The sequence below is a fragment of the Astatotilapia calliptera genome, chromosome 6 (genome assembly GCF_964374335.1).
Source record: "Astatotilapia calliptera chromosome 6, fAstCal68.1, whole genome shotgun sequence".
In the NCBI taxonomy this organism is placed as follows: Eukaryota; Metazoa; Chordata; class Actinopteri; order Cichliformes; family Cichlidae; genus Astatotilapia; species Astatotilapia calliptera.
The window spans coordinates 31,254,733-31,282,646 of record NC_137427.1 but is presented as its reverse complement, the minus strand read 5'-3'; the positions used below and the strand labels follow the sequence as shown (position 1 = coordinate 31,282,646).

Genomic DNA, 27,914 nt, shown 5'->3' with positions numbered 1-27,914 from the left:
ACTTCTCCATCTCACAAAGTCACCTTGAAGAGAATTTGTGCTTGTGGGTAGAAAAAGAAAGAAAGAAAATAAAAGATTCAATATCTGCGCTAAAAGGTTAAATCTGAGGTCACCAAAATAAAAGCACAGGAAGAAACAGAATACTACAGTTGGTCACAGTATCACAGCATCAATGTCAGCTTATGATAAAAACAAACTTTGATGTAACATCTTTTTCAGTCAGGAATGGAGTTTTTCTGGCTTCGGGACACAATTTACATTTAGTAATCACGGAAAGCCGCTCTGCTTTTCTTTAACAAATCCCTGAATTTAAAAAAAAAGAAAAGGAAAAAAAGCATTAAAAGTAACAAAAACATTTCTGTCCCTCCTCAGTCCGGATCCTCGACCGCTTTACATAGCACCTGGCAAATGTGTAGTTGCAACTATCGGTCCACTCCTTCCCTTTTCCAAATGTCTCTCCTCTTTCCCTTATCGTTGACAGACGGAGGGAAAAGATTCCGTGTGAGGTTTCTTTTTTCCCCGTCCTTTCTCGAGATATCTGGAGGCAGTAGGAAATGAGGGCAGAATCAGGCATCCCTCATTGAATTATTCAGTTTTTTGGCACAGGTTTGAGCCTCCGTATGTCCGTTGTCTCAGACTCCGTTTTCCCAAAGTTCAAAAGCAGTCATTTCACAACAGGGTTACTGGCTCGTAACTGAAACGTATGCGCACGTTAACAAGTATGGAAAAGACACGCGGGCACACTTTTTTTTCTTTCTTTTTTTGAGCTTACAATTCAAGTCTTAGACGACAATGTTAAGCTAAAGAGAGAATGGGGATCTGGTGGTACAGTTCATCTAAGCATGGCTTTCTGATTCACTGGCTTATTATTTACACAAATGAGTGTTTGGTTAGACTATCTTCCTACTTGTGTGTGCATGTGTGTGTGTGTTTGTATGAGAGATACAGCAAACATTTCCATGATAAACACACAGCACACCACGTTACCAGTAAAGGATTGAACAGTCTACTTTTCATGAACTCAGAATAAAGCACATGGTCACTATTTACAGCTCTGTACAGTGTGTGTGTGTGTGTGTGTGTTTGTGTGCTTGCCTGTGTGTGAGTGTGTCAGGGGCGGTTGAGCAGTGAGAGCAGCGTGGATGCCTTCACTGGACGGCAGTGGACAGATGCAAGTTGGGAGGAAGAAACTATGGCTTCGCAGCAGTGGTGGATCAAGCAGCTTGGGCGTGTGTATGTATGTGTGTGTCCATAAAGAAGAGAAGCAGAAGCATTGATCTTCTACGATGTGCTCTTCTGCCTTTTCAGTTATGTTGGTTTTATGTAGGAAAGAAGTAGAAGTTGAGCTTTAAAAGTGCAGTCATGTGCTGTGGTATCTGGTTGATGAGTTCTGCTGATGAACCGGTCAGTGTTGGTTAAATTCAGTGGACCTGGAAAAAGAACTGGGAAAAAAAGCACCCAGCTCTGGTGCTGTGGGCCGTGTTGGATCTTGCTGTTGGCTGTGAGAACTGGATTCAGGCAGTGTTGTGGCTGAAGTGCTTTCTTAGTGGACTGAGGACTGTGGTCTAGCAGCGGGGTGAGGCCGGCTAGCGGGATCCAGTTGGTCGTTAGGAACGGAGCGTCGGTTCTGGTCTGGTCGGTTGGTCGCCAGGTATTTCGCTCTCATACTGGAGGTGTACTGAAGAGACAGGGGATACAAAAAAAGAAGAGAAGAAGAAGCAGAAAGGGACGAGAGTGGGAAATGACGAGAAAGGAGAAGAGGATGAAAAGAAGACAAGGAAACGACGGACAAACAAAGATTAATGCTTGTAGATAGATCGATATGAAAGGCAAACACAAACACACATGTACAGCTGAAATACTGTGACCAGTCATTTGGACAGCCGGGGTTTGATTACAACAGTTATTCATTGTGTAACAGCTGATTAGGTCAGGATGATGTTATTGTAAATTAGCAGATGTGGTTCATTCGTAGTTAGTTGCTCTACTTCTGATGTAGTAGGTTAGCCTGGTATGAGTTAGTGGTCTCTCGGGAGCACCGAGGTAGTTACAGTCGGAGGTCTGCGGTTTCCACATCGCTGCAGAAGACAGAAGAGCAGCTGTGCACAGGACGGCGGCCCAGCCATCGGCCCTGTCTTAAGAGTGGCGAGCGGCAGGCCGTTTTGCTGGCTGCTACGTTTCAACAGTGGAGGTGGGGGAATAAGTGCTCCTGTGGCTGTGCAATGGTGAAGGGTGAGGGGGAAACACAGGACACATACACCTCGACCAGAAGATGCACACATAGACACGGTGTGGGAACAAGGGAGGGAAGGAGGAGCGGGAACTTTTAAGAGGCTTGGGCTCAAGTTTTGCTAGAATTGCAATATAAGCTATATGAGCTCTGACCCGCAAGGGTTCGGGGTCAGGTTGCACCGAGCGAGGAATGCAACCCGAGCCCTGAAGTAATAACACCAGATTTGTTCAATAAATGCTGTCACTCCACAGTATTGTAATGTAGAAGTGTACAGGTGATACTGCATGGAACGAAATCCACAACTACAGGCCCAGCAGCACTTTTTTAAAAGCCATAACAGTCAGCATTTCATTTCTTACAAAAAAACAAAGTTCGAGGTTGAAAAAAAAAGTCTTTGAGGTGAAAAAAAAAATCTATGTGGTCTGCACATCACCCAGCGCCAACCAGACGTTTTACATCAGAAATAGAAGACAACTTTAGCCAAACATGACCCGGCAGTTGCGCTTATCGAAACAGTCTGCCTCCTTCTTTTGATGCAAGTGCAGATCTTACTATAACGACAGGCTTCTTTTTCAAGCTTCCAGTTTTCCCAGGCTGCCAAAATGACCTACATGAAGGCGATCTGTGATCACGGTCTAGCGTGAGCACGGAGGACACTTGCAGTGTTTTAGGGATTTGGGGTGGGTGGGTGGCGCTACCTTCCAATATCCACACATAGCGCACTATGAAACATCTGAAATAGTGAATAATTTACACCGTTCTTTGCTTGTTACGCTTAAATGAATAATATGCCAACTGTGTGGGATTTGAAATGTGTCCCAGCAGCACTGTGGCTATTGGAAGATAGCTGTGGGAGAATGTGTTCTAGAAAGTGTGCACTTACAGAGGGTGGAGGGGACTCCCTGCCAATCAGGGGGGTGTTCTCACACCGAGGGTTCTGAAAGTTTGCGTTCTGGCTCCTGCATTATAGAATAAGAGGTTACTGCATGTCGTCACCCTGCCGCTGAGCTCATGATGTGCGGATCTGCTCATCGCTGAAACACAATGACTCTGACATATGGCCTCTGAAAAATTACCTCAATAATTATTGCCAACGTAGGACGTAAGCTTGGTACTACAGGGGCTTAAAACACCTCGGCCACAGTCTAACATAATTAACATACTTTCAGAACAAAGGCAAAATATTGAATCTCACAATGGGACTCAGTGAAATAGGACTGTTATCATCATGGATAGCCACCGGAGATTAGCCTCAGGCCCACATTTAAAAGAACTCTGCAGCAATCGTTTTTTCAGGCCAACATTTCAACTATTAAAGGATTCAACAAGATATTTTTTAACTTAATAACAGTCTGTAAATGTCCTGTGCAAGCAAAATTTATTAGGGAGCTAAATGCTGAGGAGGCTGTTTATTCTATTACTGCAAGCGGACACGTTGGGTACAGAAACCAACAACCCCGGCATGGATAAGCTGCACTTTTTTTCTATTTAGCTCAATATAATCAAAGCCAGCCAGCGCTCATGCGACACTCAGTTTTTAGGGTTTTTTAGTGTACTGTGGTTTAATAATGATGGATTTGCATGCTTTGTTCATCTAACTGTAAACATATGATTTGCATTACTGCCAAACCAGCTCCTAAACCTTGTAACTATGTTATGAAACTTATTTTCCAGGATTGATGACAATCTGGAGCTTGTCATATTCAACAGATTCAACTACCATATGAGACTGTGTACCTATGCAATGACAGCTTAGCTATGGCAAAAAGGAAAGTAATGACTGGATGAGACTTCCCATCTAACTTTCAGGAAAAGCTCAAACCAAACCCTGTGGTATGCTTTGGAATATAGACTCATACAGGGTTGGTGAATGTGGTCCTTCGATGGTCCAAAAACCTCAAATTAGCACATGTCTTACTTTCTGGTTTCTTTGTGGCTTGAAAACCATCATTCTTCCCTTTGCAGCAAACACTGCATTGTGTTTATTAATTGTGGAGAGATATATGCTTACTTATCTTCTCTACTTCCTATTATGAACAAGCAATTCAGTCCTGTGGCAACAGCAAGCATGGTGCAACTATTAACTTAAACTATGCGAGTGCAAAGCTGAATTTTTTTTATACAGCAAGCAGCTGTTTTTCTTTTAGCATCTCAAAGATGATAAGTACTAACTCACTGAGTAACAAATATCGCTGACAGTGTGTTGCAGTCGACATGCAAGCCATACATATTTTAAAAAACTATTTAACAGCTTTTCTAACTTATCATTACCACAAGCAGTAAGCACTGCTGCACTTCTAGCCTAGATCACATGGTGTGGGGGAGGGCAAGCATCAGCTACCTATTGGCAGGCAGTGTATGATCCTGCTAGCCTCTAGCTAGCGGTGGGTGCTAACTCACATGTATTCAGTGACGGGGGCATTGCTGACAGTGTGGGCTGTAGCGGGCAGGCTAGCTTCGCTACCGTAGCTGGAGCCACAGCTGTAGAGACTGGGCATGTGAACGCGGTACAGGTTATCGTGCACCCCGCCACGTGAGGCGCCCGACTCGTCCTCTCCGTCTTCCTCATCCATCCTTCAATTGGTCGGGGTAAGGGCCAGGCACGAAAGGGCATGATGAATAAGAAGGGGGGAGGGAGGGAAAGGTACAGGGAGAGGGAGATCCGAGAGAGACAACAGAGTGTAAACAAGTGGTTGAAGAGGAGGTTAGGAGAAGGGGGAAGGTGTACTTGTACTATCAGGAGTTCCCCGATATTAAAATCTGGGTAAGGCTACGCCCTCCGGCCCCAAAGCAGCTGGACAAGAAGAAAAGGAACATTGGGCAGCATTCATCTACTAAACAGACCCACCACAAGTGCAGTGAGGTCCAGAGTGGACACTTTTATTTCCCTTTATTGCTATGTGTTGTTAAGTAATCATCAACTGTAATAAAGTAGCAAACCCTTCTGTATTCCATGTCATTGGTAGAAACATGCATGTCATTTTCTTCATGCAGTCATCCACTGTTGGCTGAGAGAGTTTGCTCCTTTTATTAACAGGTCGCATTGTTCAAACAGTGTCCGATTTCAAGAATGTCCTTTTATATAATTCATGCATCTCTGTGTGCTCCATGAAATTAAAGCAAAAACATCAGGAAAAAAAAGATAATATGGCTGGTTTGGGCAAACCATTTTCAGACAAAAAAACAAAAGAAATGGTCAAAAATGTAAAACAGCCAGCAACGTAACAAAATGAGGCATCAGATAAGATACGTGCTGATTTGGAAGTTGGATGCAGCTGCAGAAAAGCACTGGATTCTGTTAAGTAAGGTCAGTCACAGTAATGCATGTGTACGTGTAGGCTTTATTATTTATAAGGTTCTTTTTTTCCAGTGATTTTTTTTGCAACTCTATATCAGCTGTCCATATGCTAAGAATATATCATCAGACTGAAAGAGTTTCAATTAAGGTAAAGAGGCAGGAAGCTGTATGATGAATAAATTAGCCTAAGCCCCGTGTTAACAGAGACAATAAGCGACAGGTGTTGTTGCCCCAACTGGCCACCAGATGGAGACGTGTTACTCATTAAACCAAAATGGAGTTTGCGACACAGTCAGTCTTTACAGGCAAGAGACCCAGTGAGCACTTGTTCTGAGAGATTGATTATTTTTCATACCTGTTGGGTCATACACTGCGATTCATGCCGATTTATGCCCGCAAACAGCAAGTGTAAAAGGAAGCAAAAGAAAAAAACTATCATGGCACAGCTGTTTCAATATTCAAATCCTTCACCGGAGTGACACGGTCACTGCGAGCAAAGTCTACCTGTCTCTTTCTCTGATTTTATCGCAGAATTATTTGCTCGTTCGAATATTTGTATGAATGGTAGCGGTGGTTAATCTGACCGTGGGGGTCATATGCATCACCATTCGTTGAAGCCCAAAGCATTTCCAAATCAGGACACAGGGGAGAGGAGGAAGGGAAAGAACATAAGGAGGAAGTGGGGCACGGAAACAAACAAAAAAAACAACAAACTGTGGTGATATAAAGTCTAACACGACATTGGTGCTCCAAGTCCAAAGAGGAGAAAAGAAAAATGAGAAGTATGTACAAACATACAAACAATGTTCAGCCAAACGGTTTGCCGGTTTGTCCACCGGCAAACGATAAAATAAACTGTATAGATGCAAAGATGGCAAGAAGATAGTACAGAGTACAGAGTGATACGACAGTCTGGGAGGCAGGTACACTTAAAAAAGAATGACATGCATGGGCACCGAGTCGATTCTTTATGGGTCTTCCCACTGTTATCGAGTCCACCAGCTGAGATCAGTTAGACAGTTACAGTAAGATGTTAACGAGCTAGTGATGTGTCAGTCATTAGTTAACTGAAGAGATGGATTTAAGGATGTAAAGGCTTGTGTGTGTGTGTGTGTGTGTGTGTGTGTGTGTGTGTGTGTGTGTGTGTGAATGAGAGAATGTGAGGGTGGGTGTGTGTTACCTCTTGCCAGGCCAGGTGTGCGGCACACTGCACACAATAGAGGAGAACATCAGAGCAGTGACAAAGGAGAAGAGAACCAGGTAGATGAGACCCTCCACGCCATCATAACACAAGCCAGTCAGTGCTTGGACGTAGTCCTACGAGGAGAGGTGAGTAGAGGAGAGCTTTGGCCCTAAAGTAGTCCTTTAATGAATCAATTCCTTATTTACAGTCACACAAAGGAAAAAAAAAATAAAGCTACTGTGCATGTTTCCACCACACGAGGAGAGGAGAGAAGTCGCAGGGGATTTCTACTTCACCATAACCTCTGAAAGCCTGCGTCATGATCTGGTGTGCATCTCAACAGAAATGTAACTGCACAGCGTAAAACGGTGTCAGCCGTGCCGTAGAGTCACTGCACACGTCTACTTTAAGCTTCAATTACGGACGTTATCTTTACCACAACACACCCTGTAACTCACCATGTGCAGGCTGCGACAGTCGACGAGAGCAGTCAGCTGGTGCAGGCCCACCTCGGTGGAATTCAGCACAGACTGGATTTGCTCGAGATTCCCCTGCACACGCAGAGCGAAGGTTACACATGTATGCTCAAATATACTGTAAATATCTGCTCTTATGTACATCTAGACACACAGACACACCTTGGTGCTGGCAAAGTCACGTGCTGCTGATCTCAGTAACTCTGCCACATCATCCTGCATCTCCACCAATGCTTTGTGGCTCCCCGACAGCCTCTGCAAAAAACAAAAAAACAAAGCAAAACAGCCTCGTGAAAGGAAGAAATTGCAGAAAACTGTGTTCCAACGATGCAACAGCAATGACAAAGACCTCACCTGCTGAAAGGGGTTAATCTGTCCAGAGCTGCAGGTCAGGTAATACTGCAGGATATCTGCGAACATGCCAGTAAATACAGATCACTATGACGATGGGAACGTTTGGACTGCACAGTTTCATTTAAAAACCTCACGTGTAAAATAATATCCAGTATGACTGTATTGAGCCATGATTGCAATTCCACTCAGGCATAATTCAGTGTGTGTGTGTTAAAGAGGCAACATCTGTGCGCTACAGCAAACAGACAAAGCGGAAACAACTGACAGACAAACAGAAGTCATTAGATGAGTGAAAGGAGGCGAGCGAGGGAGAGAAATGGAGACAAAGAAACGGAGCAACTGAGAAGTAAAGAGGGATATAACAGGATGGAAAGAGAGAACAAATGCAATTAAATGAAAAACGAAATGTAGTCAGGTTGGGTTTTTTTTCTGAATCTGAGACAAGCACGGGCAGAGCGAGCAGGGAGTACAGGGTTGCTGATGCATTGCAGTGAGCACAGAGAGAGAGTGAGAGCTTTTAGATACCAGAGTGCCAATCAAACACAATCCTGCTGGATACACACACACACAAACACACACACTTGTTTCTTTAAATAGCACCAACATGTCAGGGTGAGATTCAACTGTCAGTGAGGAAAATGGACTCTGTTTGAGACATTTCAGCTCACACTTTTTGTCAATATGCAGCATTTGCATATAAAGGGTCGTACCCTACATCCCTTTACCATAAAATGTTCAGGATTTATAATTAACAGAGAATTTCTAAACATGACAATCCCTTCTCCAGGACTTCTGGATCCAAAAGTGTCGCACCCTTTCTTTAAATTCTGATATTTTATTTGGTGAAAACCAAAACAAAATGTGGGATGCTTTTGTCTTCAAGCAGCATAAATATTCTTTTATCCAGAGATTCCCAAATGGTAGGCCACAGACCCCTGGTGGGGCTGTGAAGAAACTGCAAGTAGACAGGAAAAATTTGCATATGATAAACAAATGGGAAAAATTATAATATAAACTATAATTATGTGTGATATATAAATAATATAAATTTGAAAAAAGAAATATCACTATTTGCACAAAGCCACCGGATTTTAATTTTTTTTTTGGGGGGGGGGGGGGGGATCTGACATATTTTAATTGTTAACTTCCCTTAGACTTCATTAATGATGTAAAAACCATAATGGAGATGTGGCTATCGCATACTGCAACTAAAAGTGTTAAATGAGAATCAGCTTCAACAAGTAAATCGTTAGAAGATAAAAACGAGTAAATGAAAACACAGAAACACTTCATGAGCTCGTCTTATGACCACAGTTGTGGTTTAAGGTTTGGACTGCACACAGATTTACAGACTTTGAAATAGATGGCAGTGGTCTGCAAGACTGGAAAAGGCTGTTTTAGCCCTGTAGCACTTCATGCCTATCTTACCAGCACCGTTTAGACACACTACAGCCAATGTCAATACAGGTGGATTATGGATCAGTCACACAACAACAGAAATAGGATAATAACCTCCTTGCCTTATGATTGCTTTTAATTTACTTTTTTTTCTTTAGTTTTTTCCTGCCACAGGTCAAGCATGCGACATCCTAAGTGTCTCAGCACTACTTTCAACCACAATGGGTCTCGACAGGTCGTGTGTCTCCAAAGAATTGTGACCCAACTTGGACTGACTGCAATCCCTCTCAGACAGATTGGCAAAGCTGTGAAATTAATATAATTCATAAACACAGACACGCTCACAGTCTGAGTCAGTCTGCGCCAATGAGTGTAACTCGTGTGTGATTATCTCTGTCCAACAGAAGATTCGACTGCACTGGTTGTATTTCTATATAAAAGCAAAGTTACAGACAACCTGTCATTTTTCAGTTAATTCACTGTCCTGAAGAAACTACATCACATCTATGAGGTTCTGGCTGGACTCTGACTGTAAGTAAATTTCTGTGCATGTAGACAACAACAGATATCCAATTAGCGTCGATATATATCAGTTAATTGCTGTTATCAGATTTGACCTCATTTCCAACTTGATTCCATCCAGTCGCAACCTGATGGCACATAGGTTAACAGCACTTCTTGCTGTTTCATCCACCAAAGTTGCTTTACAGAGGGCAACTGACTGCAAGTGGTCACAGACCTGGTCCCCATCTTAAAAGCCATCATTTCAAAGCCAACAACACCGCAATACAATTTGTTAAATTCATTTTATGATTATGTGAAAGAAGCACAAAAGGTTTTGAAAAAAGGCCAATGATTTATTTTCTCGTCTCCATACCTTGGTTAATGACATCGTTTTCCTTGGTCACCCTGGTGATGTAGGTATCGGGGGAGACGCAGAAGTCGCTGGCTGACTGTGGGGGGCGAGTGCACATGACACATCAGGCTACAGTAACGTGCTGAACAAACTCACTCGAGCAGTGGGTAAAGATTACATCACTGCAGAGCCGGAGAGCTCAGCAGTGTTGCCATGGTTACACTTACAGCAGCGACAGCCAGCTCCAGGCCCAGCGATCCCCAGCTGATGATCAAAGTCAGAACACCCAGCAGACACACTCTGAAGAACAACCCCCCCCAAAAAAAATATCTTTTTAAAGCAAGATTCAGCTTACCAACACGTTATACAGGAGACAGTCTCAGCACACACAGAGGCAGGACACAATTTGATCTGTCCAATAGGAGCAGGCTTTGGTGTGTGATGTAAGGTAGCATACCCAATAAGAGTGCCTCTAGAATTGCGTATCAGTCCAAACAGCACCAGAAGACAAATGAGAACATCAAAGAGCAACAGGCCAAGGTACCCCAACCACCTGTAAATAAAAATAATTATCACAGTGTTTCATACAAACATACAACACCAAGTCAAACAGATACATATGCAATGCAAAGGAAAAGCTAATTAAAGCTTTACTAGAAGACTCGACACGTAACAGCATCACAATCTGTTTTTTTTATCAACCACTTTTTCTGTCATTGCCCCAAAAACAACAAAGCAGGTTAACATGAACAGAAAAAGAGGGATGAAAGCCATTCACAGTTAAAGAATGAGATCAGAGTACCCATTCATTCACAAACTACTGCGAAGGATACAATCTCCACATAATCCATGAATAGCTTTTAAGAGCTCCTTTTAGCATGTATCTCAGCCTCTCCGTTTAAAGGTGCATCATGACATTGTTGATCCAATGTGTCTGTCAGAGGAAGCGAGTAGCCTTCATTCTGGTTAGAACTAGAACTGGTTATTTTGCCTTTTCTTGCTAACATTTGTTGAATTCTGCTGTTGTGCACCTAAAATATTTAAATTCTTATTTGATTTGATTGAGGATATGACCAGAACACATGGTCCATCATCTGTGGTTTTAATAGTTAACCTTACAGTATAACACTTTGTGTATGAGAGAATGTAAGAGTAGTCTTGAGTCTGAGTAAGAAACAAAATCCATGCTGGTCAGTAGTTACCTGTAAAAGTCAAAGGCCTCCGTTTTACGGGCCAAGTCCTCCAGGGAGATCTCAGTATTGGACCAGAAGGGAACATCAACCATCAGCCTCACCAGCTCATCCAGCTGTCCCTGGAGCTTCTGGACGATGGACACATAATCTGTCTGATCCTGGAAGGCTGTCTCTAACTGGACCAAGTTCTCCTCCACAGTCTGGTTTAAGGCTAGGGCGCTGTCTGAAACCTAGAAAGAAAAAACTGTCATTAGGAAGGTTTTCCATAAATAAATAAATAAATTTTTTGCAATCAGTGGACAACTCACCAGTTTCTCCACTCCAGACACGGTGCGGTTGGCATGACGGAAGGAGTACGCTAAACGCGCGGCTCCATCACTCGACTCTCCGTTTCCATAGAATCCTACGGCTATGCCAGCGCTAGGAGGCAGAAAACAAGACATCCCACATGTAAACACAGCACATAATTTAACCTTTAAATTCATATCATACAGAACTACCCACTGACAGTTGAACTGCTGAGTGCAGTTGCTCTTTCAACCAGCAACAGGCGACATTGAGCACTTTGGCTTTTCGGCTTTGGTGTCACCCTAAAGCCTCGGGCAAGCACAGGACTACCAGAAATGATTCACACACACTCACACACACACACACACGGAGCCCAAACAATAATTGGGTCACCAGACCGCAAATAATATGATCCTTCTGCAGCTCTGCACCCACGTTCACACATTACATATGCTGCGATATCTGGGGTTACTGGCCCCCAACTTTCCTTTATTTCAAGCCCACGTCCTCCTTAACCATGTTCACGCTACGACTAACCCGTCGCCCGCCCAACACCACCACCGTTACAGAAATCTTCTCCACTCTGTGTTTTGTCACTCCTGACCCCTTTTCCCCGACATCCCCCCTCCTCACCATGCTTTTATAGCCTCACTCAGCCTGTAAAAGCTCCTGCCCTCCCCTTGTATGCATGTGCCCGACTGTATGCTTTTGTATTGATGATGCTGTCTGCACAATAACACCAGACAGATTTGTAGAGAGAAATTTATGGCCCTTATTACAGCAATTCATTCTAGCCCATTAGATTTTGAGTAGCCCCTCTTACAACAGGGTCTGCGCTGTGTGTGTGTCTGCGTGTGTGTTTCAGAGCTTTATGACATACATGACATAAAACCGCAAACACAGAAGAAAAACAGAGTGGTGATAAAAAACAAGCACAGTAGCCCTTTAATGTGCTTTGTGCGTTGATGTAGCCACTGTCTACTTCATCAGTTATCATTTCCCCACCCATCCCTGCCTCCCATCATCTCACTCCATCCTCCATGTGATCTCAGCTTAAACAGTCAACCACCTCCCTCAGCTCCTGTTTACACATCCTCTTCTTCTCACCCAACACCCATTCTGTCCCTTAGTTCCCTTTTATCCCTCCTTTCCTCTCTCCATGAGTTTTATCTCCCTGGTTTTAATACCAGCTGCTCCTATCAGGAGATTGCATAAGCTTAGGATATGAAACAGACAGAGATCCTCCTTTAAGGCAAAAGTTGAGAAATCAAATAAGAGACAGTAAACACTATCCAGCTTAGTTCTGATAACACAAACAACCTCCAAACGGGAGAATACAAATACGTTACTAGAACATCTTTTTGCCTTTTAGGAACAGCAAGCTGTTCTTAACGAGGTCACCTCAAAGAAACTGCGCTCTGTTTAGTTTCTGCTTCAGTCCACTTTCAACTGAAATGAACTGACTTCATGAGCTAAAAATGCTTTGTTCTACCTAAATGAGCACACTTAAGTGCAGTCAGACGGAGCTCAGCAGATAAGAAAGTAAACGCTGAATACAACGCTGGGTTATGATCACTTCCAGTGCAAACAGATTCACTGCAGTCCAAAATAAATGCATTCAGTTAGCAGACAGCATTCTGATGATTAAAACCGCTACTAACAAAGCAGCTGATGACTATTAAGACTATTCTGGGGGATTCACCAATCCAATTCGTGCTGGCCAGGCCTCCTTTCTGGCTCTAATTTCATACATTATCCGCAATAATGTCATCAAAAACATTTTGATTAATCAAAATTGATACAAAGTGTATGATACATACAGGGTGAGTGTCATAGTGCCCGTGGTTTTTATTACCGTAGTTTTACTGTTTTCTCCCTCTGTGTGAGTCCCAAAGATTCTGTCACCTTGTTCAGCGTTGCTGTCTTCATGTCTCGTCATTAGTTATTTGCCTCTACCATTTTTACTTTGAAGGTTAGTTTTCTCGTGTGCCTTGTTTTGGCTTTACTTCCTGCTTTTGTTTCCCTCCTTCGAGACGGTCCGCTGTTCACTGTTTTCACCTGCATCTAGACACCGATCAATGTGTGTCGGCTCGTCTGTTTGTTCCCTGTTGTTCTCCCGTTTGTTCCCTTGCTCCTTGTTCTTTTGGTGCTTCTTTATGGATTCTTGTTTACCTTTTCAGACTGGACTCTGGACTGGGTTTGATCTGACAGTAAATGCTCATTTTCTATTGCTTTCCCTGCCTCCCTCTGTGTTCTGCTTTTGGATATTCTCACTAATATTATATGAGAAAATGAGACACATGGCTGACTTTTTTTTTTCAGCAACAGCCATTTGAGCTATGCATATTTTTTGATCCAATGATCTCTCTATGTAATTGTTTTGATCATTCTACTAGATTCAAATTTCACAGGAATCCAGCCATTTACATTGATCCACAGTTCAGCAGTTCATGTTACCTTACCTGTTCTCTATGTGTTTTTGAATATGCATTTTACAATCAGTTACTCAGATACAGTGTTCAGTTCATTCTTGGCAGCCAGTTTGTTATTTGAGAAAATAACTAATAATCAAATATGTTGATCTTTTTGTTTTTTGGCTGATCTTTTCACAACAACAGCAAAAAAAAAACCTAAAGCAAGCTACAGAGTCTCCTGTATAAACACACTACAGCTGCACACAAATGAAGGAAGCCCACATGTAGCTGGAGCTGAGCCAAAAATAACACATGATGTCATATTAAATTGTGGACCAACCAAAAAAAAACCCAAAAAAACAAAACGCATGGAACCGCACGCACACAAAATCACACGCAAATGCGTTCACATATACTCGGATCCATATTCAATAAGAAATATTACAGCTAATCATAACATATGAAAACCTCCAAAACAACGATCTTCAGCTCTGAATCACGCTAATGTGCGTACATGCACACACACACATACACAAAGACAGCTTCCCCGACTGTATAATTCATTTCTCGTCTCTGCATCAAATCTGCTTCTGTCTCCATGGCAACCTTTCTAGGCCAGGAAGAAGGCCGAACAGAGAGAAATAATAAATAAAGGAGGAGGACTAGAGATGTAGAAATGGAAAGAGAGGAAGGAAAAAGTCAGCAGAGGAGAGGCATAAAATTGATGAGAGGGTAACTGAAAGAGGAACAGTCTGTGTGTCTCTAAGCAGGCAGAAATGTGCTCGTCTGTGTCTTTGTGTAAGAGCAGAGCCCACACACACTCCACTATCTGTGGTCAAAATATCCTACCACTGGGTCACTTGGGTTAAAGAACCCAGAGCGTACAAAGCCTTCAGAGTCAGATAAACACAAACACTGAAGTGTCACCACCTGGCTGGCTCCCAAATATGCCACATGGGCTTCATGCATGTGATACAGCAGCTGGAATGGTGACTTGCCACCATTGCCACCTATTCTGCATTTCACTGTCAGCTTCTTACCCTCGGCCTCTTTTTATTTATCTATTGTCCTGTCAGGGCGTGCAGCTGTAATAGACCTGCTAATTCTCTCATCAGGACTAGCTTACCCACCATGAGGCGTACCATTTCAGGCATTAACACTTTCTGGAAAGATTTTATAGCGCTTACAGTGTCATGACGAGTTATCATTGATCTGCACACTTTTGTTATCTTTACTTTATATGTTCTACTTGGCTAGCCCCACATACACACATATGGTTAAATAGATAAACACACTAACATACACATGGCAAAGCAGATAAACACACTCACACACGCATGTTGAAACAGAGCAGTGGAGAGAGGGGAAACGATCACGATCTTAAATAACTACAAAATGCTGCACCTGAGTATAGGCAAGTCACTGTAATATGTAAAGAAACCAGTTTGAGATGATTAATTATCCTGCATCAGAAGATGGGTATACTGTGGTCATAGTATTTAAATGATGATCAGTTGATACTAAGGGGCCCAAAGTATGCCAAGAAAACAATCTCCCACACCATTACACCAGCAGCAGCCTGAACTGTTAATACAGGGCTTGAGGCCAGCGAGCCTGAGTGAATTGTAGCCTCAGTTTCCTGCTCTTTGCTGACTGTAGTGTCACTTGGTGTGGTTTTCCGCTGCTGTAGACCTTTTGCTTCAAGGATGCTTCAGAAATGCTCTCCTGTATACCTTGGATGCAATGTGTGCTAAGACAAAACTAGTTATTAATGATAACTAATTCAAAAATTATTTACATGTTGACTGCATGTGTTTGTTGTACACATATAATACAAGTAAGAGACAAATAAAAAATCCAAAGTCATTCTGCTCATGCTACTCACTGCTCCAAAGTAATGATGAGAGAAACTTGTTCTGATTGAAGAAAATTAAAACGTTTGCCTTAAGTCATCACTGCTCAGCCTGTTAGTCAAGCACTACAAGCCTGCTATCCCTTTTCAGCTGCACGCTGTACACTAACTGGCTGTATAACACTTTTCTTAGCAACCCCCTGAGAAAATTTGAGTCCAGGGCTAGAGGGCAACTCTTCCAAGTGAATAGCTAATTATGCTGGCTCAGCCCTATGGGAGCATTCACACTTAAGCACTGCCAAACAAAGGCATCCCTGACTTTTGTTTTGTTTTGTTTCTTTGCAGGATTGATGGTCTAATGCTGCGCTTCATTTACCTCCGAAGTCAGATGTCAAAGCAGGGAATGACATCACTCCCGACTTGACTGCGTTCAAGCCGGAAAAGAAAGGAAAGAAGAGGATTTGTTTTGCTCCTAGCAATGTAGAAGCATCCATCTAGCAATACAGTATAATGTCTGTTTTTCTGCCCTTAAACACAAAGATGGAGCCTGGTTGGGTCTCTGTGTGTGACTTATTTAGTAAGTCACAAATACAAAACAGTAGTAGTACAGATGAGAGGTTTTGCAGTTTTTATGTGCACTTCCACCAACATGGATTTTGAAGTAAAGGACTTTCTGAGCTGGAAATCCAACTTGAGGGGGCGTTCCAGTTATAAATTCAGTCTTGGAAGTCAACATTTCCAACTTCTAACTTTAAATAAAGTATTAGCAACACTGGCACTCTTAAGGCAAGCCAACCAAGTTGCTGTGGATACCTTTACATTAACGAGAGCTAGCTAGTGCTGGACCATTTGAATAAACGTGGCTGATATGGTGCTCGACATCCTGAACTTTCATCAACTTTTCAGCATAAGTAAAGTGAAGCAGCAGATCCACAATTCAGTTCAGCAACACACGACATTACTTCATTCAAAGTCAATGAGACACAATCCTCCCTTACTCATCTTACAGACTGTGATGCAAAGGTGGATGTTGCTAAACGCACTCAAGCACAAACAGCTTCATCACATTGTACAGAAGAGTCGATCTCATAGGAATAACGTCTCACCTGCAGACGAGTGTGGCAATGATGACGCACCAAGCGGTGCAGCAGCAGTCAGCGCTAGGCTGCTGGGAGTGCATATGGGAGTGTGAGGACTCATCACTCTTGCGCCGCCGGCAGCAAAGCCAGAAAGAGTAGAAAAGGAGGAAAATAAGGTCCAGGCCCAAACACAGCAACGCCACAGCACCGAGGAGCAACACAGACTGAGGAAAGAGTGAGAGAAAAAACAAAAAACCAATTAGCAAAAACAAGACATTTGTGATTTTTGTACAGTTTGTGTTACACGTTTTCCATTAAACTTTGTCTTGATTCATTCAGATGCATCGTGTTTGAGAGGTTTCCTTTATCACAAGGAAGTGGGCCATTTAGGATGTGGGTTAAGGAAGCAAATTAGCTGATATGAACAGAAACCAGACACACCAACAGACCACATGATTTGCCAGACACATGTGAATGTATTTGCAAAACTGTGTTCCTGTCTCCTGCTACTTGAGGCCCCCAAAATAGTGACTGTTAAATGGGCTTTTGATAGACACCATAAAATTTTTACCTTCTCCTGTATTTGCACACCATCAAGCACATGCACACACACACCTCCACAAGTGAGAGGAAGCGCTGCTGCTGGGGAGCTGTATGCGCCAGAGACCCACCACACAGATCACATACCCTCTAAAAGCTTTGAAGTGTAAAAGAGGGTGGGGGTGATGGGGGTAGACAGAAGGAGAAGTAGGGGGAGTAAATTTGAAACAAAAAAAGACACGCTGGAGAGACGTACAAGGAAGCAGATGTGAAAAATGACTGAAGTGAACTCTAAAAAAGGAAGAAGCCGGTAAAGACAGACACGAGAGCTGTTACAGCAGTTTGGCTGGGACTGATGAAATCTTTTTTTATCTTACACACACGCTGAAATGTTGATTTTTCTTTCCCCTCTGGGACTGTCTGGAAAAGTCATTGTACTGGAGGACCATGAGGGACAATTACACGTTTCTGGAAAACCAAAAATCTCCACCTGCTAGACTACTTAAGGCAGACAAAGGAATTCTGCCACGGAGCTACATGGTGACAAACTGCAACAGTGCAACTCTGGGGACCCTTGATGATAAACACAATGGGACTCCACCTCCACAAACACTTCCTGACTTCCCAAGATTTTAAACTGCTGCTTTTTTGCTACTGACCTCATATTTTTGCTGATTTCCAGACGGCAATGCCCTTACATCTTTAAGCTTAATAAAATATATCAGGAAAAGCAATCTCTGGGACTGTGTCTCTTAACCCAACAGGATTCGTGCAAGGATTAGAAGAGCAAAAAAAAGAACACACACACGAAGAAAAACAGACAATCACTGCAGTTTTAAAGGTCTTCTTCCTTGAGCCTCTTAGAATGGTTCCAATGAAAAAATAATGGAGAAACATGAACATCCTCCTAAGGATTGAACCAGCTATGTGTAAATATGGGTCAAAACGAGTTGCTAAGCACCTGTATTCAATACGATGTCAAAACCACTAGGCATGGCACTACTTTTGAAGTAAAGGACTTTCTGAGCTGGAAATCCAACTGAGCTAGACGCCAATGTTAGCATGCTAGCATGAGCACAAAAAACAGTGCTAACCTGTTAGTTAGAGACTGTGCCACGTTTGCGTGTTCAGCATCTTAGTCTAAAATGTTAGAATGAGGGGCCAGCTAAAACTGCAATGTTCTCACTTCTATTTCTACTTTCACTGCCTCTTTAAATTGGACTTTTTCAGTAAGCAGTACAATTCACGCTAGCTACTCACAAAAGCATATAAGTGATAACTTGTCTTTGAAGGCACAAATCTCTTTTCACATTAAGAAAAACTATGCACCCTAATAATGTCAGTGCTTCTTGGTGTGTGAGCTGAGGCACATGTAACAGCACTATAGCACCATACCAACACATAGGGGGCTAGAGCCAATCTAATCAGGTATGGGTTCATTAGAATACTACAGCAAAATTTTTCATACAGTATATGTGTAGTGAAACATGCCAGGCATCATTATTTACTAAACGCATCAGTCTACTGTGTGAGATCCTACAGTTATGGCTGTGACCTGGTGCAATGTTTAAATGTGATGTACCTCATTACAAGATAAGTTACAACTATAGTATATGGACAAAAGTACTGAGCTAGCTATACTTTATACCTACAGGAGCTGCTTAGCATTGAAAATCTAGCCAACGAAGCTCCCGGTGCAGTTTTTTGCTGATGTTAATGCCAGAGGAGGTTTGGAGCTCTGCAGTTATGGAGTCCACAGTGTTGGCGATGTTTACACACTACGTCCCTTGGCCATTGTCTGCCATTTGTGTAGTTTTAAAAGTTGTCTTATTACACTACCACACGCTTATTCCTAAAATAGCTGTGCTGTACAAAACAAACAGGTCTGTCTTAAATTATCCCCTCCAGTAGTTTTATTTTAAAAAATTTAAGTATTTTATTGTGCAAATTCTGACTGTAAGAAAAAATATTCATTAGTGAGGGTCCATCTCAGCAAATGTGCTATTAGCAATGTTGAGCCCTGCTCATCAGAAAGAAGGAGGAGGACAAGGAGAAGAAATCTGGTTATTACCCAGCTATCCCTGACTGTCTCCTCCCAACAGATTAAAGATGATGAGAGAGGAAATGACATGAGTTTCCTGATTCTTAGTCTATGGTATTATGTATAGGTATGTGTGTATGTAAAATCAACAAAGGGATTTAAACTAAATGGAGATACAGATTAACCGTAACAGACTGGCAATGAAACTGCACATATACATTATGATACATGTCACTAGTAGGACACATTCATGGAGAGAAAGTAATATTTTTACATGAATTCACGGTTTCCCCTTTCATAAGAGTTCAATTTTGGTTGGATTATGTTTTTTTTCAAGTGGCCGAGATCTGATTTCAGAGCAAACTGCTCATGATGCTGTGGTGACTCGCATGCCCAAAAGAACAATGGCAAAGACGTCACATGTCATACAGAAATAAACATGGAGGTCACAGTTAGTGTTTACATTTTCTACTTCATAAGTTTGTGTGGGAAAATTTGTGAGCAGATGACAAAGAGCACAAAGACGACAGCCAGCTTTTTAATTATGGCATTTCTTGTGGCGTGTGTGGGTGCAGAGTCGGAGCCATGAGTGGTGGCATTGTACCATGAATTGCTTCACAGAGACAATTTTCAGGTTGTCACAGGCTATTTTAACTACATAATAGAATTGTGAATGTAAATTTCAGTTCAGAAACCAGAAAAAATAACTAGACTTCTGCCTGCAGTCTGAGGACAGCCTTCGGCACTGAAACAGTTTCATGCAATGACTAAGCCAAAATGGAAAAGAAAAAAAGAATACTGTACTGGCCTGAATGAATGAGAAGATCATCAGATATCAGGGGACTAGGTAATTCTTTCTGCAGGTTTGTTTTTGTGTTTGCAAGTCTTATTTACAGCCTTACTGTTGCTAGGCAGGGAAATATTTTTGGACTGTTTATAGCATGTCTTTCAGGGTTAATACAATTGTTTGGTTAACCCAATTAAACACAGAGCATGAGTGAGACAGCAAGGCTGCGACATGCTTTGCTACAACATTGGAAAGAAACTCACTGTGAACACAGAGAAAATCTCCTGTTCCCATATGATGGGCTGAAAGGTGAAAACCCAAGCCTCCAAACACAGCTTAAACTCATGAAAAACGTAGGCTAGGCCATGCAATCAAACTGCAGGGCTTAAAAATTGGCATTAGTCAAAACAGTATTTAAAAACGAATTAAATGTCATTTTTTCATCAATAAACTCACATTTTCAGAGTGTGCATTTTTGATTTTAAAAAAGCAATTTTCACAGAAAACCTGGGCGTCTGAAAAACAACTAGTAAACAGATCATCAAAAAGGCAAGTAGTTCAAACAAATGCAACTAAAATCAACTACATACAATAAAGCTATCTATAGATAAACTATACTACAGACTATTAAGTCTGTTCATATAAAGAATTACATATACAATCCAATGCAAAAGTCTTAAAACACCATTGAAATTTACCTAAACACGTGTAAATGAAAATTAATAAGATACGCCATATAAGGCATAAACAGAGTTTGTACAATTTTAGTGAGCTTGAAAGTCAATATTTGGAATATTAAACCCCTTTTATTCTTCAGCACAGACGAAACCGTTTTAGGCAAACTTTCTTCTAATTTCTTATTCCAGGCTTCTTGAAGGACATTCAAAGCTCTTCTTTGGATGCTGGCTGCGTTTTGTTCCATAAAGATGATCCTCCTCTAAGGCCAATGCTATTACTGATAGTATTCATGCCCGATAGTTTTTCTATCCAGGTATGCCTTTGTAGCACTGTTTGGGATCATTGTCATGCTGAAAAATAAAGGATTTGCCAATGAGATGCTTTCCAGATGGTATTGCACGGTGGATCAAAATCTGATGATACTTTTCTCTGTTCATAATTCTCCCAAAACAATGACAGTCTCCACCCTGTTTTACAGATGGCTGTAGACACTCACTGTTCTACCTCTTCTGTGCAGACTAACAACACTTTGGACAAAAGCTTTCAAATTTGGATTCGTCACCCCGTAAGTCCCACTGCCACTGATTTTCAGTGCAGTTCTTGTGTAATTTGGCATACCTCAGCTTTCTCTCCCTCTTTCCCCTCCTAAAGAATAACTTCTTCACAGTCACCCTTCCACCGACACCATTTCTGATAAAGCTTTGGAGAACAATAGATGGATCAACTAAAAGGCCAGATGCATTTTACAGGTCCTGTGTCGTGTCGTTGTTTATTTTTTTGTTTCTTAAGGACATGACTTTCAGATACTGTTCATCTGCTTAATACATCTGTTTTGTGTCCTCCACTTGTCCAGTTCACTCAGATCTTTTAAGGAGACACTGCACTGAAATGCTGAGATATGGGAATCATCTCTTTGGTGCATTACTTTTTTATGTATGTCAAAGACCACTAAAAAGTTTCAACAAATTCTGGCACCTTGGAAGCAAACTGTAAAGAGATAAGGGCTGGCTCAGTACTCAGTAGAAAAAAGTGAAAACCCTAACCCATCACAAATTGGGTCTTGGAGATTATCAAACCCCAAAATTACTCAGTGCTTAGTGTGGTTAAGAGACGTAATGAAGTGAAAGTTTATGTTTAAGCAGCTAGAAATGAAAGATATCTCACAGTTTGCAGGAAATATGATTTGAATGATCACCTGCCAGTGAAAAGTGCAAATCAGCGAGTCATGACTGTTATGTTTACAAAGCAACAACAACTGACCTAGTACTCATAGAACTCCTCCTGGTGTGCTTGATGGCTGTTAGATTAACTGTCAGGCTAACAAACCATCAGTGCAGATTAGGCGTGGATCAATTAGCCCCTAATAAGCATGGTGAGCCTGGGTGTACATTAGTGTGTGCGTGCGTGCACATCTCCACACTAGAGATCAGCTTGCAGGCTGGAGGAGGGGCTAAACGTTAAACACCCCGGCACACTGATCTACTTTCAATCTGCCCATTTAAGTGTGTGTACATGCACTCCCACAAGTGTGCATGCATGTGTGTGTGTGTTTGAGATGACAGGATCAATCACTTCCACTTCACTGAGTTGTCCTTGCACTCTCCCTGCCTGTGTGTTACTCTGTAATTTGGCCTACTATCCTCTCAACTTCTTTCCTGAGGCATTCACTGACCTCAAGTTCATTCTGTTAATATTCACCTGTGCCACTGGGTCAAAGAGCTACCAAAGCATAAAGGCATGGACAGCGCACACAAAAAACATTCAACGCTAGCATCATCTTTCTAAACTGCTACGAGGAAATGCCTTCTTCAGTGCAAACTGTAGCAAACCATCCAAAATACCAATTACTGACTTACTTTCCACAGCTGGCAATATGAAAGTGTGTGTTATTACAGGTCACATGATTCCTCTGTAATGTTCTGCAGCTGCTTAACTGTGGCTGCGAGCTGACTTTGCGATTCCACCATAACGCAAACAGATGAACACAAATGCAGAACCTCAGGATAAGAGCTCCTATTTCAGCTATCCAGGAAAAAAAACGCAAACGGTTTTCTTCACAAAGCCACAGAGTCAGCATCCCCACTACAGTCAAAGTCATCACAGACCAGTGAGTGAGTGAGACATGGTGTGAGAGGAGAGCTTTTTTCTTTTTTTTTGTGACCAGCTTCAAAAGCTGAATGCAAATGAACCCGAGCCAAATCACATCAGAAAGAAAAACACTGCACAGAAGAATCTCTCTCTATTGTGTGTGTGTGTGTGTGTGTGTGTGTGTGTGTGTGTGTGTGTGTGTGTGTGTGTGTGTGTGTGAGAAATGTCGTGGTGCGGTGACGAACACCGTGTGCTGAAAGACACTGTGTAAGACCTTGTTTGTTATGTGTGCGCCCGAGTGTTTATGTGCTTCTCAGCTGGATGAGTAGATGCATGAAAGCCTTTGAGACAGATATACTGAGCCAATCTAAAGACGGGCTTCAGTGAAAGAGTGAAAGAAAGAAAGAGAGCATTCTTCCACAACAGACTCCAGCCCTCCCCTTCACCCTCCCCCCAGTCCAACTCACCCTCCTTCTCCTTGTCCTTCTCAACCTCTATCTCTCCCTCCTCTGCGTCTAGCCAGAATTAACGATTTCACCCTGAATGGAACCCCTACATTCACTCACTCACACACACACTTGCGAAATAACACACACGAAACCCCCCCAAGGGAGCTGTGTGACCTCATCTCAACGAGCAAGCTCTAAATGCGCTGACACAGAAAGCGAACATACTGTACGTGACATATATGTATGTATGTGTGTGTGTGTGTGTGTATATATATATATATATGTGTGTGTGTGTGTGTGTGTGTATATATATATATATATATATATATATATATATATATATATATATATAAATACAGTGCACGCAACGTCTACAGCTGTACAAACAAACGTATGGTCGTAGCACAAAATCCTCACTGACATAGAAACCGCCTCGTTTGCTAAAATATGTCAGGATGTAATTAGTCTAAAAGGGGGGTCCTTAAAATTCCAGTGGGCAAACACATTGGCACACACATCTACAAAGGCCCTTAGTTAAACACTGAATAGCTCGCAGGAAGTGGCTATTTGGCAATTTGGAAGCACCTCCCATGGCTCATGGAGCCTTCTCTCTCTCCTCTCGGCTCCAATCAGTCCCTTTTTTATGTTTCTCACTCCTCTTCCTCCTCCTCCTCCTCCTCTCTCCCTTCTTCTCTCTACGGTTCTCATCTCCCTCCCCTTGTTCGTGGCTGTGGGTGCCTTCCCACGCTCAGCGCATGAACTTGTACGCCCTCCCTTCTCTCCCCGTAGTGTCAGCAAATGCATTGAGGGATGACTGCGGTGCATGAAATGTGAGATCCTGAGTGATGTGCCTTTGCTTTATATGGCCTAGCGAGGCTGGGTTTACTGCTGCAGAGACCTGGGAGTCACCTTGTTTGAGGATTCTAATGAAATGCAGCAAAACTGGGGCAAATCCCCCCCCCCCTTTCAAGATGAAGCTGCTTTCCAATGCACCGTTCCTGACTCAGTCAGTGTTTAATCCAAGAATGATATCAATTAGTTTTATGCTTTCAAAGAAATCTAATTTGGGATTTTTCCTCATTAGTTTTTTCCAAGTATCAGGTTCATTTTAATCCAATAAAATGCTGAAAATTTGTGGAAAAACGGACCATCGGAGAGCACAAAGTGCTGACTGCATATTTTGTCCAACCAACCCTCGCAAATCAGCAGATATTACACTGATAATGATATACAAGTAGGACAATCACATTGGGATTTCTGCCAGTGATAAATGACTTTACATATTAATAGGTTTTCAAAATTGTCTGTGATTTATTTGTGGCCATTGGTTCCTACACTTCTAATGGTGTCTAGAGAGCCAAGAAATCAATTCCTACTCACTACCTCATATTACAGATTGCATATATGTATGAGCTGCAAGCAGTTCATCAAGAGTGATGATACTTTCACAAACCACCACATTTTATCATTGAAAGGTAAAAAAAAAAAACCCAATCTGTCCACAGATGATTACACAGACTTAATATGGATTCATGGCCTGTGCTGGTGTCCAACTGGTACCTTTTTTGCTAAACAGAGTGAAGAATTATGGGAATTTAACCAACGTCGATCATGCTATTCATAGGTTGACTGCTAATTGGCTGACTAGTTGGCTTGGAGATTGAGGGGAACAACAGCAGAGTTCTCGATGAACAAGAAGAAGGGCAAAAAAATGTAAATATAAAAAAATAAAAATCACAAGACCTCAGACAATGGCTTTTTTCATTGTTTTTTCCTGTTTGATCATGACAGGGGTCAAAGCACAAACAATGGGACAAACAGCCCACATTACTGACTGCTCCATGTGTTTTTGGCACTGCCATCAGGTAACAGTACAGTTTCAGCACGTAGACGGGGTCCTGCACAGCTCTGTGTAGCTGCTCCAGCCTACCAACACTGCATCATGCCACGCGCTTTACAAGGTGAAAAAAACACCAGGAGCACTGTTAACAAAGGTTTATAGTTTCAGAGTGTAAAACAGTGTTTACTTACTTCGTTTGATTTTATTTTTTGAAATTATAAGTACCTTCGGTGCTTAGTACTACGCTGTGTTATGTTGGATATTTTATGTGTCAGAATAGGAGTTCTACAGCAAACTAAATTTAATTTGCAAAAAAATAAGTCTTAACTGATTACTAAATTCATTGATTTACAGGTTCTCCACGGTCTGGGACTTACAGTGCAATTCAAATATCCGGATATCTGTTGCAAGACTTCAGGTCAATGAACCAGTCACTGTTTACAAATGTAAATACGTCTTTAAAAAGGCTAATAGAGGCTAAACCACTGTCAGACAAGCACGAGTGGGTTTGAGATTGCATTTCTATTCCCTTATTTACTCTCTACGTGGACTACAAACGTATTTGGCAGAAAATAAATGGAAGACAGAAAGATTCCTTTACCTTCTCGCTTTTCTACAGAGTCAGGCTATTCATATGCAGTATCTATTTATATAGATTCATCTGTCTATGACTGTGGAACAAGAATAGGCTCACAGATTTTATTCTCTCTTTTTTTCTCTCTCACACACACACACACATTCACACAGCGCACTGATCGATGCAGGGAGAGACCCCACAACTCTGGCTGCAGGACGGCTTCAGTCACCACTTGGCCACTCTGCTGTGAAATTACAGTGTGGGCATGTGGCAGGAGGTACGATGATGAGGCAATGATGCACGATGAAGGAGATGATGAATTTCTGAGTGGGAGGTAATTATTCTCCCGCACTTGTCTTACCTTCTGGTACTCAGAGTCCTCTGGCCTGAAGTCGCTGCTCACTGTCTGAAACTCGATGTTGAAATGAGGCAACCGGTGGAGCAGATTCACCCACCAAGGCGGAGAATAATTCACCACGGCCGCCATCCTGATGCAGCTGCCTGCCGGCTCTCACTTCACTCTTTAGCCCGATTCCTCACAGGGACACTGTAAAAGAAACAGCCAATCACTGCATCTGAGGAGGACACGAAGCAACTTTTAATGTCACCAAACGCATTAGATGAAGAGTAAGACGCAGCATTCGCATGTTATCATAAGGCTAATGTGATGACCTAACAGTAATCAATACCCACTAACAGGGCGGGTCAAAAATGCCAATATAATGGATACCCTCTTTATTCATTAGTTATGCATATATTTTCACAATTTATTAATTTCAATAAGAGTATAGCTGCTGAATCTTTCGTGATCATTTCCCATTGGACCAATATAAAACACCCCTGCTGTAAAACACAGGGGTTACAGGTTTCTGTGTGTTTTGTTACAAAGGCAAAAAGACTGCAATATGACATATGACTTTACTATTTGGGAGGTTGCCTTCCTTTACAGTGATGTATGTTTAGCTTATTGCCAGTATCACAATGCATTATAATAACTATATTATACTATATAACAACCGCACAACAATTATCACCGATAACCTATTAAATGTAATTAAAGCCCGACAAGACATTCAGTAAGTGTACATTTCGCCCAAACGTTAAACCTGTACATGAATTATGGCATGACAAGAGCATCCATGACAGCGTCACCCAATTTACGCCCATACTGCAAAAACACAGGCTTCGTGAAATAAATGTGTCTTGAACGGGAGGGGGGGATGGCCGTTGTACTGAATTTACTGTATGGGTACATGTAGGTCAGCCCCTTCGCGGGTACCCTTACACATTCAGCATTCAAGCCTTATTTATCTATCGCAGCGCTCAATAAAATGTTAGCAAACCCAGATTAGCTAGCTCTATCCCGCTTTGTCCATTAAATCTACCGCAGTACCACAGAGTCGTCAAGGCAACGAGAAGGGAGAAAAGGAAGAATTCATTTTGAGGTCTGCGTGCCTGTGGACATCCAAGTCCGTGTGCTGGGGTGGGTAGGAACCGTGTTATGACCTACCTAGTGAAGCCCAAGCGGATGCAGACCCTCGTTTGGTATAGTCTTGGAGGTCCAGACCGGCGTATACTTCACCTATTGTCTTCCCGAATCCGGCGGTAGATTTGAGCACGACAGCCGTGCGCTGTTGCTGCATCAACGCGGCCGGACCGAGCTAGCTGCAACGAGCGACTCGCTTGTAGTCCCATCCACATTGAAAAGAACGGAATAACGGTCACCGACCCGGTCCGCTCACATTTCACCGAGACGTCCTCCCGTTTCGACTGCCTTCACCCTCCGCAAAAGCGTCACGGCAGATTAGGGGTTAAATTATCTGACCAGCAAACCACTATCTATTTTTTTTTAATAATAATACAGTTGCTGTCCTCCCCTGCTCACGGTTCGTGCTCGTCGGCGGTCTTCCCACAGTGACCGCCGGTTCAGCGTTGTGGCTCTTCAATTGGATGGTATTGTTAGAGCGTGAAGCAAACACGGTGCTTTAAAAGCCCTGAAGGACGGGGCTTTGCGGCAGCTCCGCGCGCGTGTGAGCGCGTGTGTTTCTGCAAGCGCGCGCCTGAGTTTGTAGATGTGTATGTGAGAGGGCAAATGCGCAAAAAAGCCTCCCCCTGGTGTTGAAGTGGTGGAAGTACACATTAGACGTTTTATCCTCCACAATGGTGAAGATTATTTTAGAAAGCCTATATGACTACGACACAGGTGGAAAGCAACACAATGGGTCTTTCACTAGAAATTGTTTTAAATGTTTTCCTGGAATATTTCCAAATTTGAAAAAAAAAAAATCAG

The 27,914-nt window shown here is 42.3% G+C and overlaps 1 protein-coding gene across 5 annotated transcripts; it reads right to left on the bottom strand.

The window, feature by feature from the left end:
- Window positions 1-237: 237 nt before the first annotated feature.
- On the bottom strand, window positions 238-27,656 carry ttyh3b (tweety family member 3b). 5 transcript variants are annotated; one of them, XM_026171639.2, is made up of 15 exons: window positions 27,135-27,656; window positions 25,986-26,171; window positions 16,652-16,848; window positions 11,300-11,411; window positions 11,001-11,221; window positions 10,256-10,351; window positions 10,026-10,098; window positions 9,820-9,895; window positions 7,545-7,600; window positions 7,353-7,445; window positions 7,173-7,265; window positions 6,712-6,848; window positions 4,634-4,807; window positions 3,117-3,192; window positions 239-1,678 (listed from the first exon to the last, which is right to left on the bottom strand). In XM_026171639.2, exons 2-15 carry the CDS (start codon window positions 26,109-26,111, stop codon window positions 1,544-1,546), a joined length of 1,665 nt encoding a protein of 554 aa, XP_026027424.2. In that variant the 5' UTR covers window positions 26,112-26,171; window positions 27,135-27,656; the 3' UTR covers window positions 239-1,543. The 5 variants fall into 5 exon arrangements, with proteins under 5 accessions (XP_080159270.1, XP_026027424.2, XP_080159269.1 ...); XM_026171640.2 differs by lacking the exon at window positions 4,634-4,807 and having other exon boundaries at window positions 245-1,678; XM_080303142.1 differs by lacking the exon at window positions 3,117-3,192 and having other exon boundaries at window positions 1,512-1,678.
- Window positions 27,657-27,914: the final 258 nt, after the last annotated feature.

Excerpts from the sequence above, each read along its gene's own strand:
- ttyh3b (XM_026171639.2), bottom strand. The coding sequence starts at position 26,111 with ATGGCGGCCGTGGTGAATTATTCTCCGCCTTGGTGGGTGAATCTGCTC. Across the intron at positions 10,352-11,000 it reads GAGGCCTTTGACTTTTACAG|GTGGTTGGGGTACCTTGGCC; the intron begins GTAACTACTGAC and ends TTTTATTTACAG. Across the intron at positions 9,896-10,025 it reads TGGAGCTGGCTGTCGCTGCT|TCAGCCAGCGACTTCTGCGT; the intron begins GTAAGTGTAACC and ends CGCCCCCCACAG.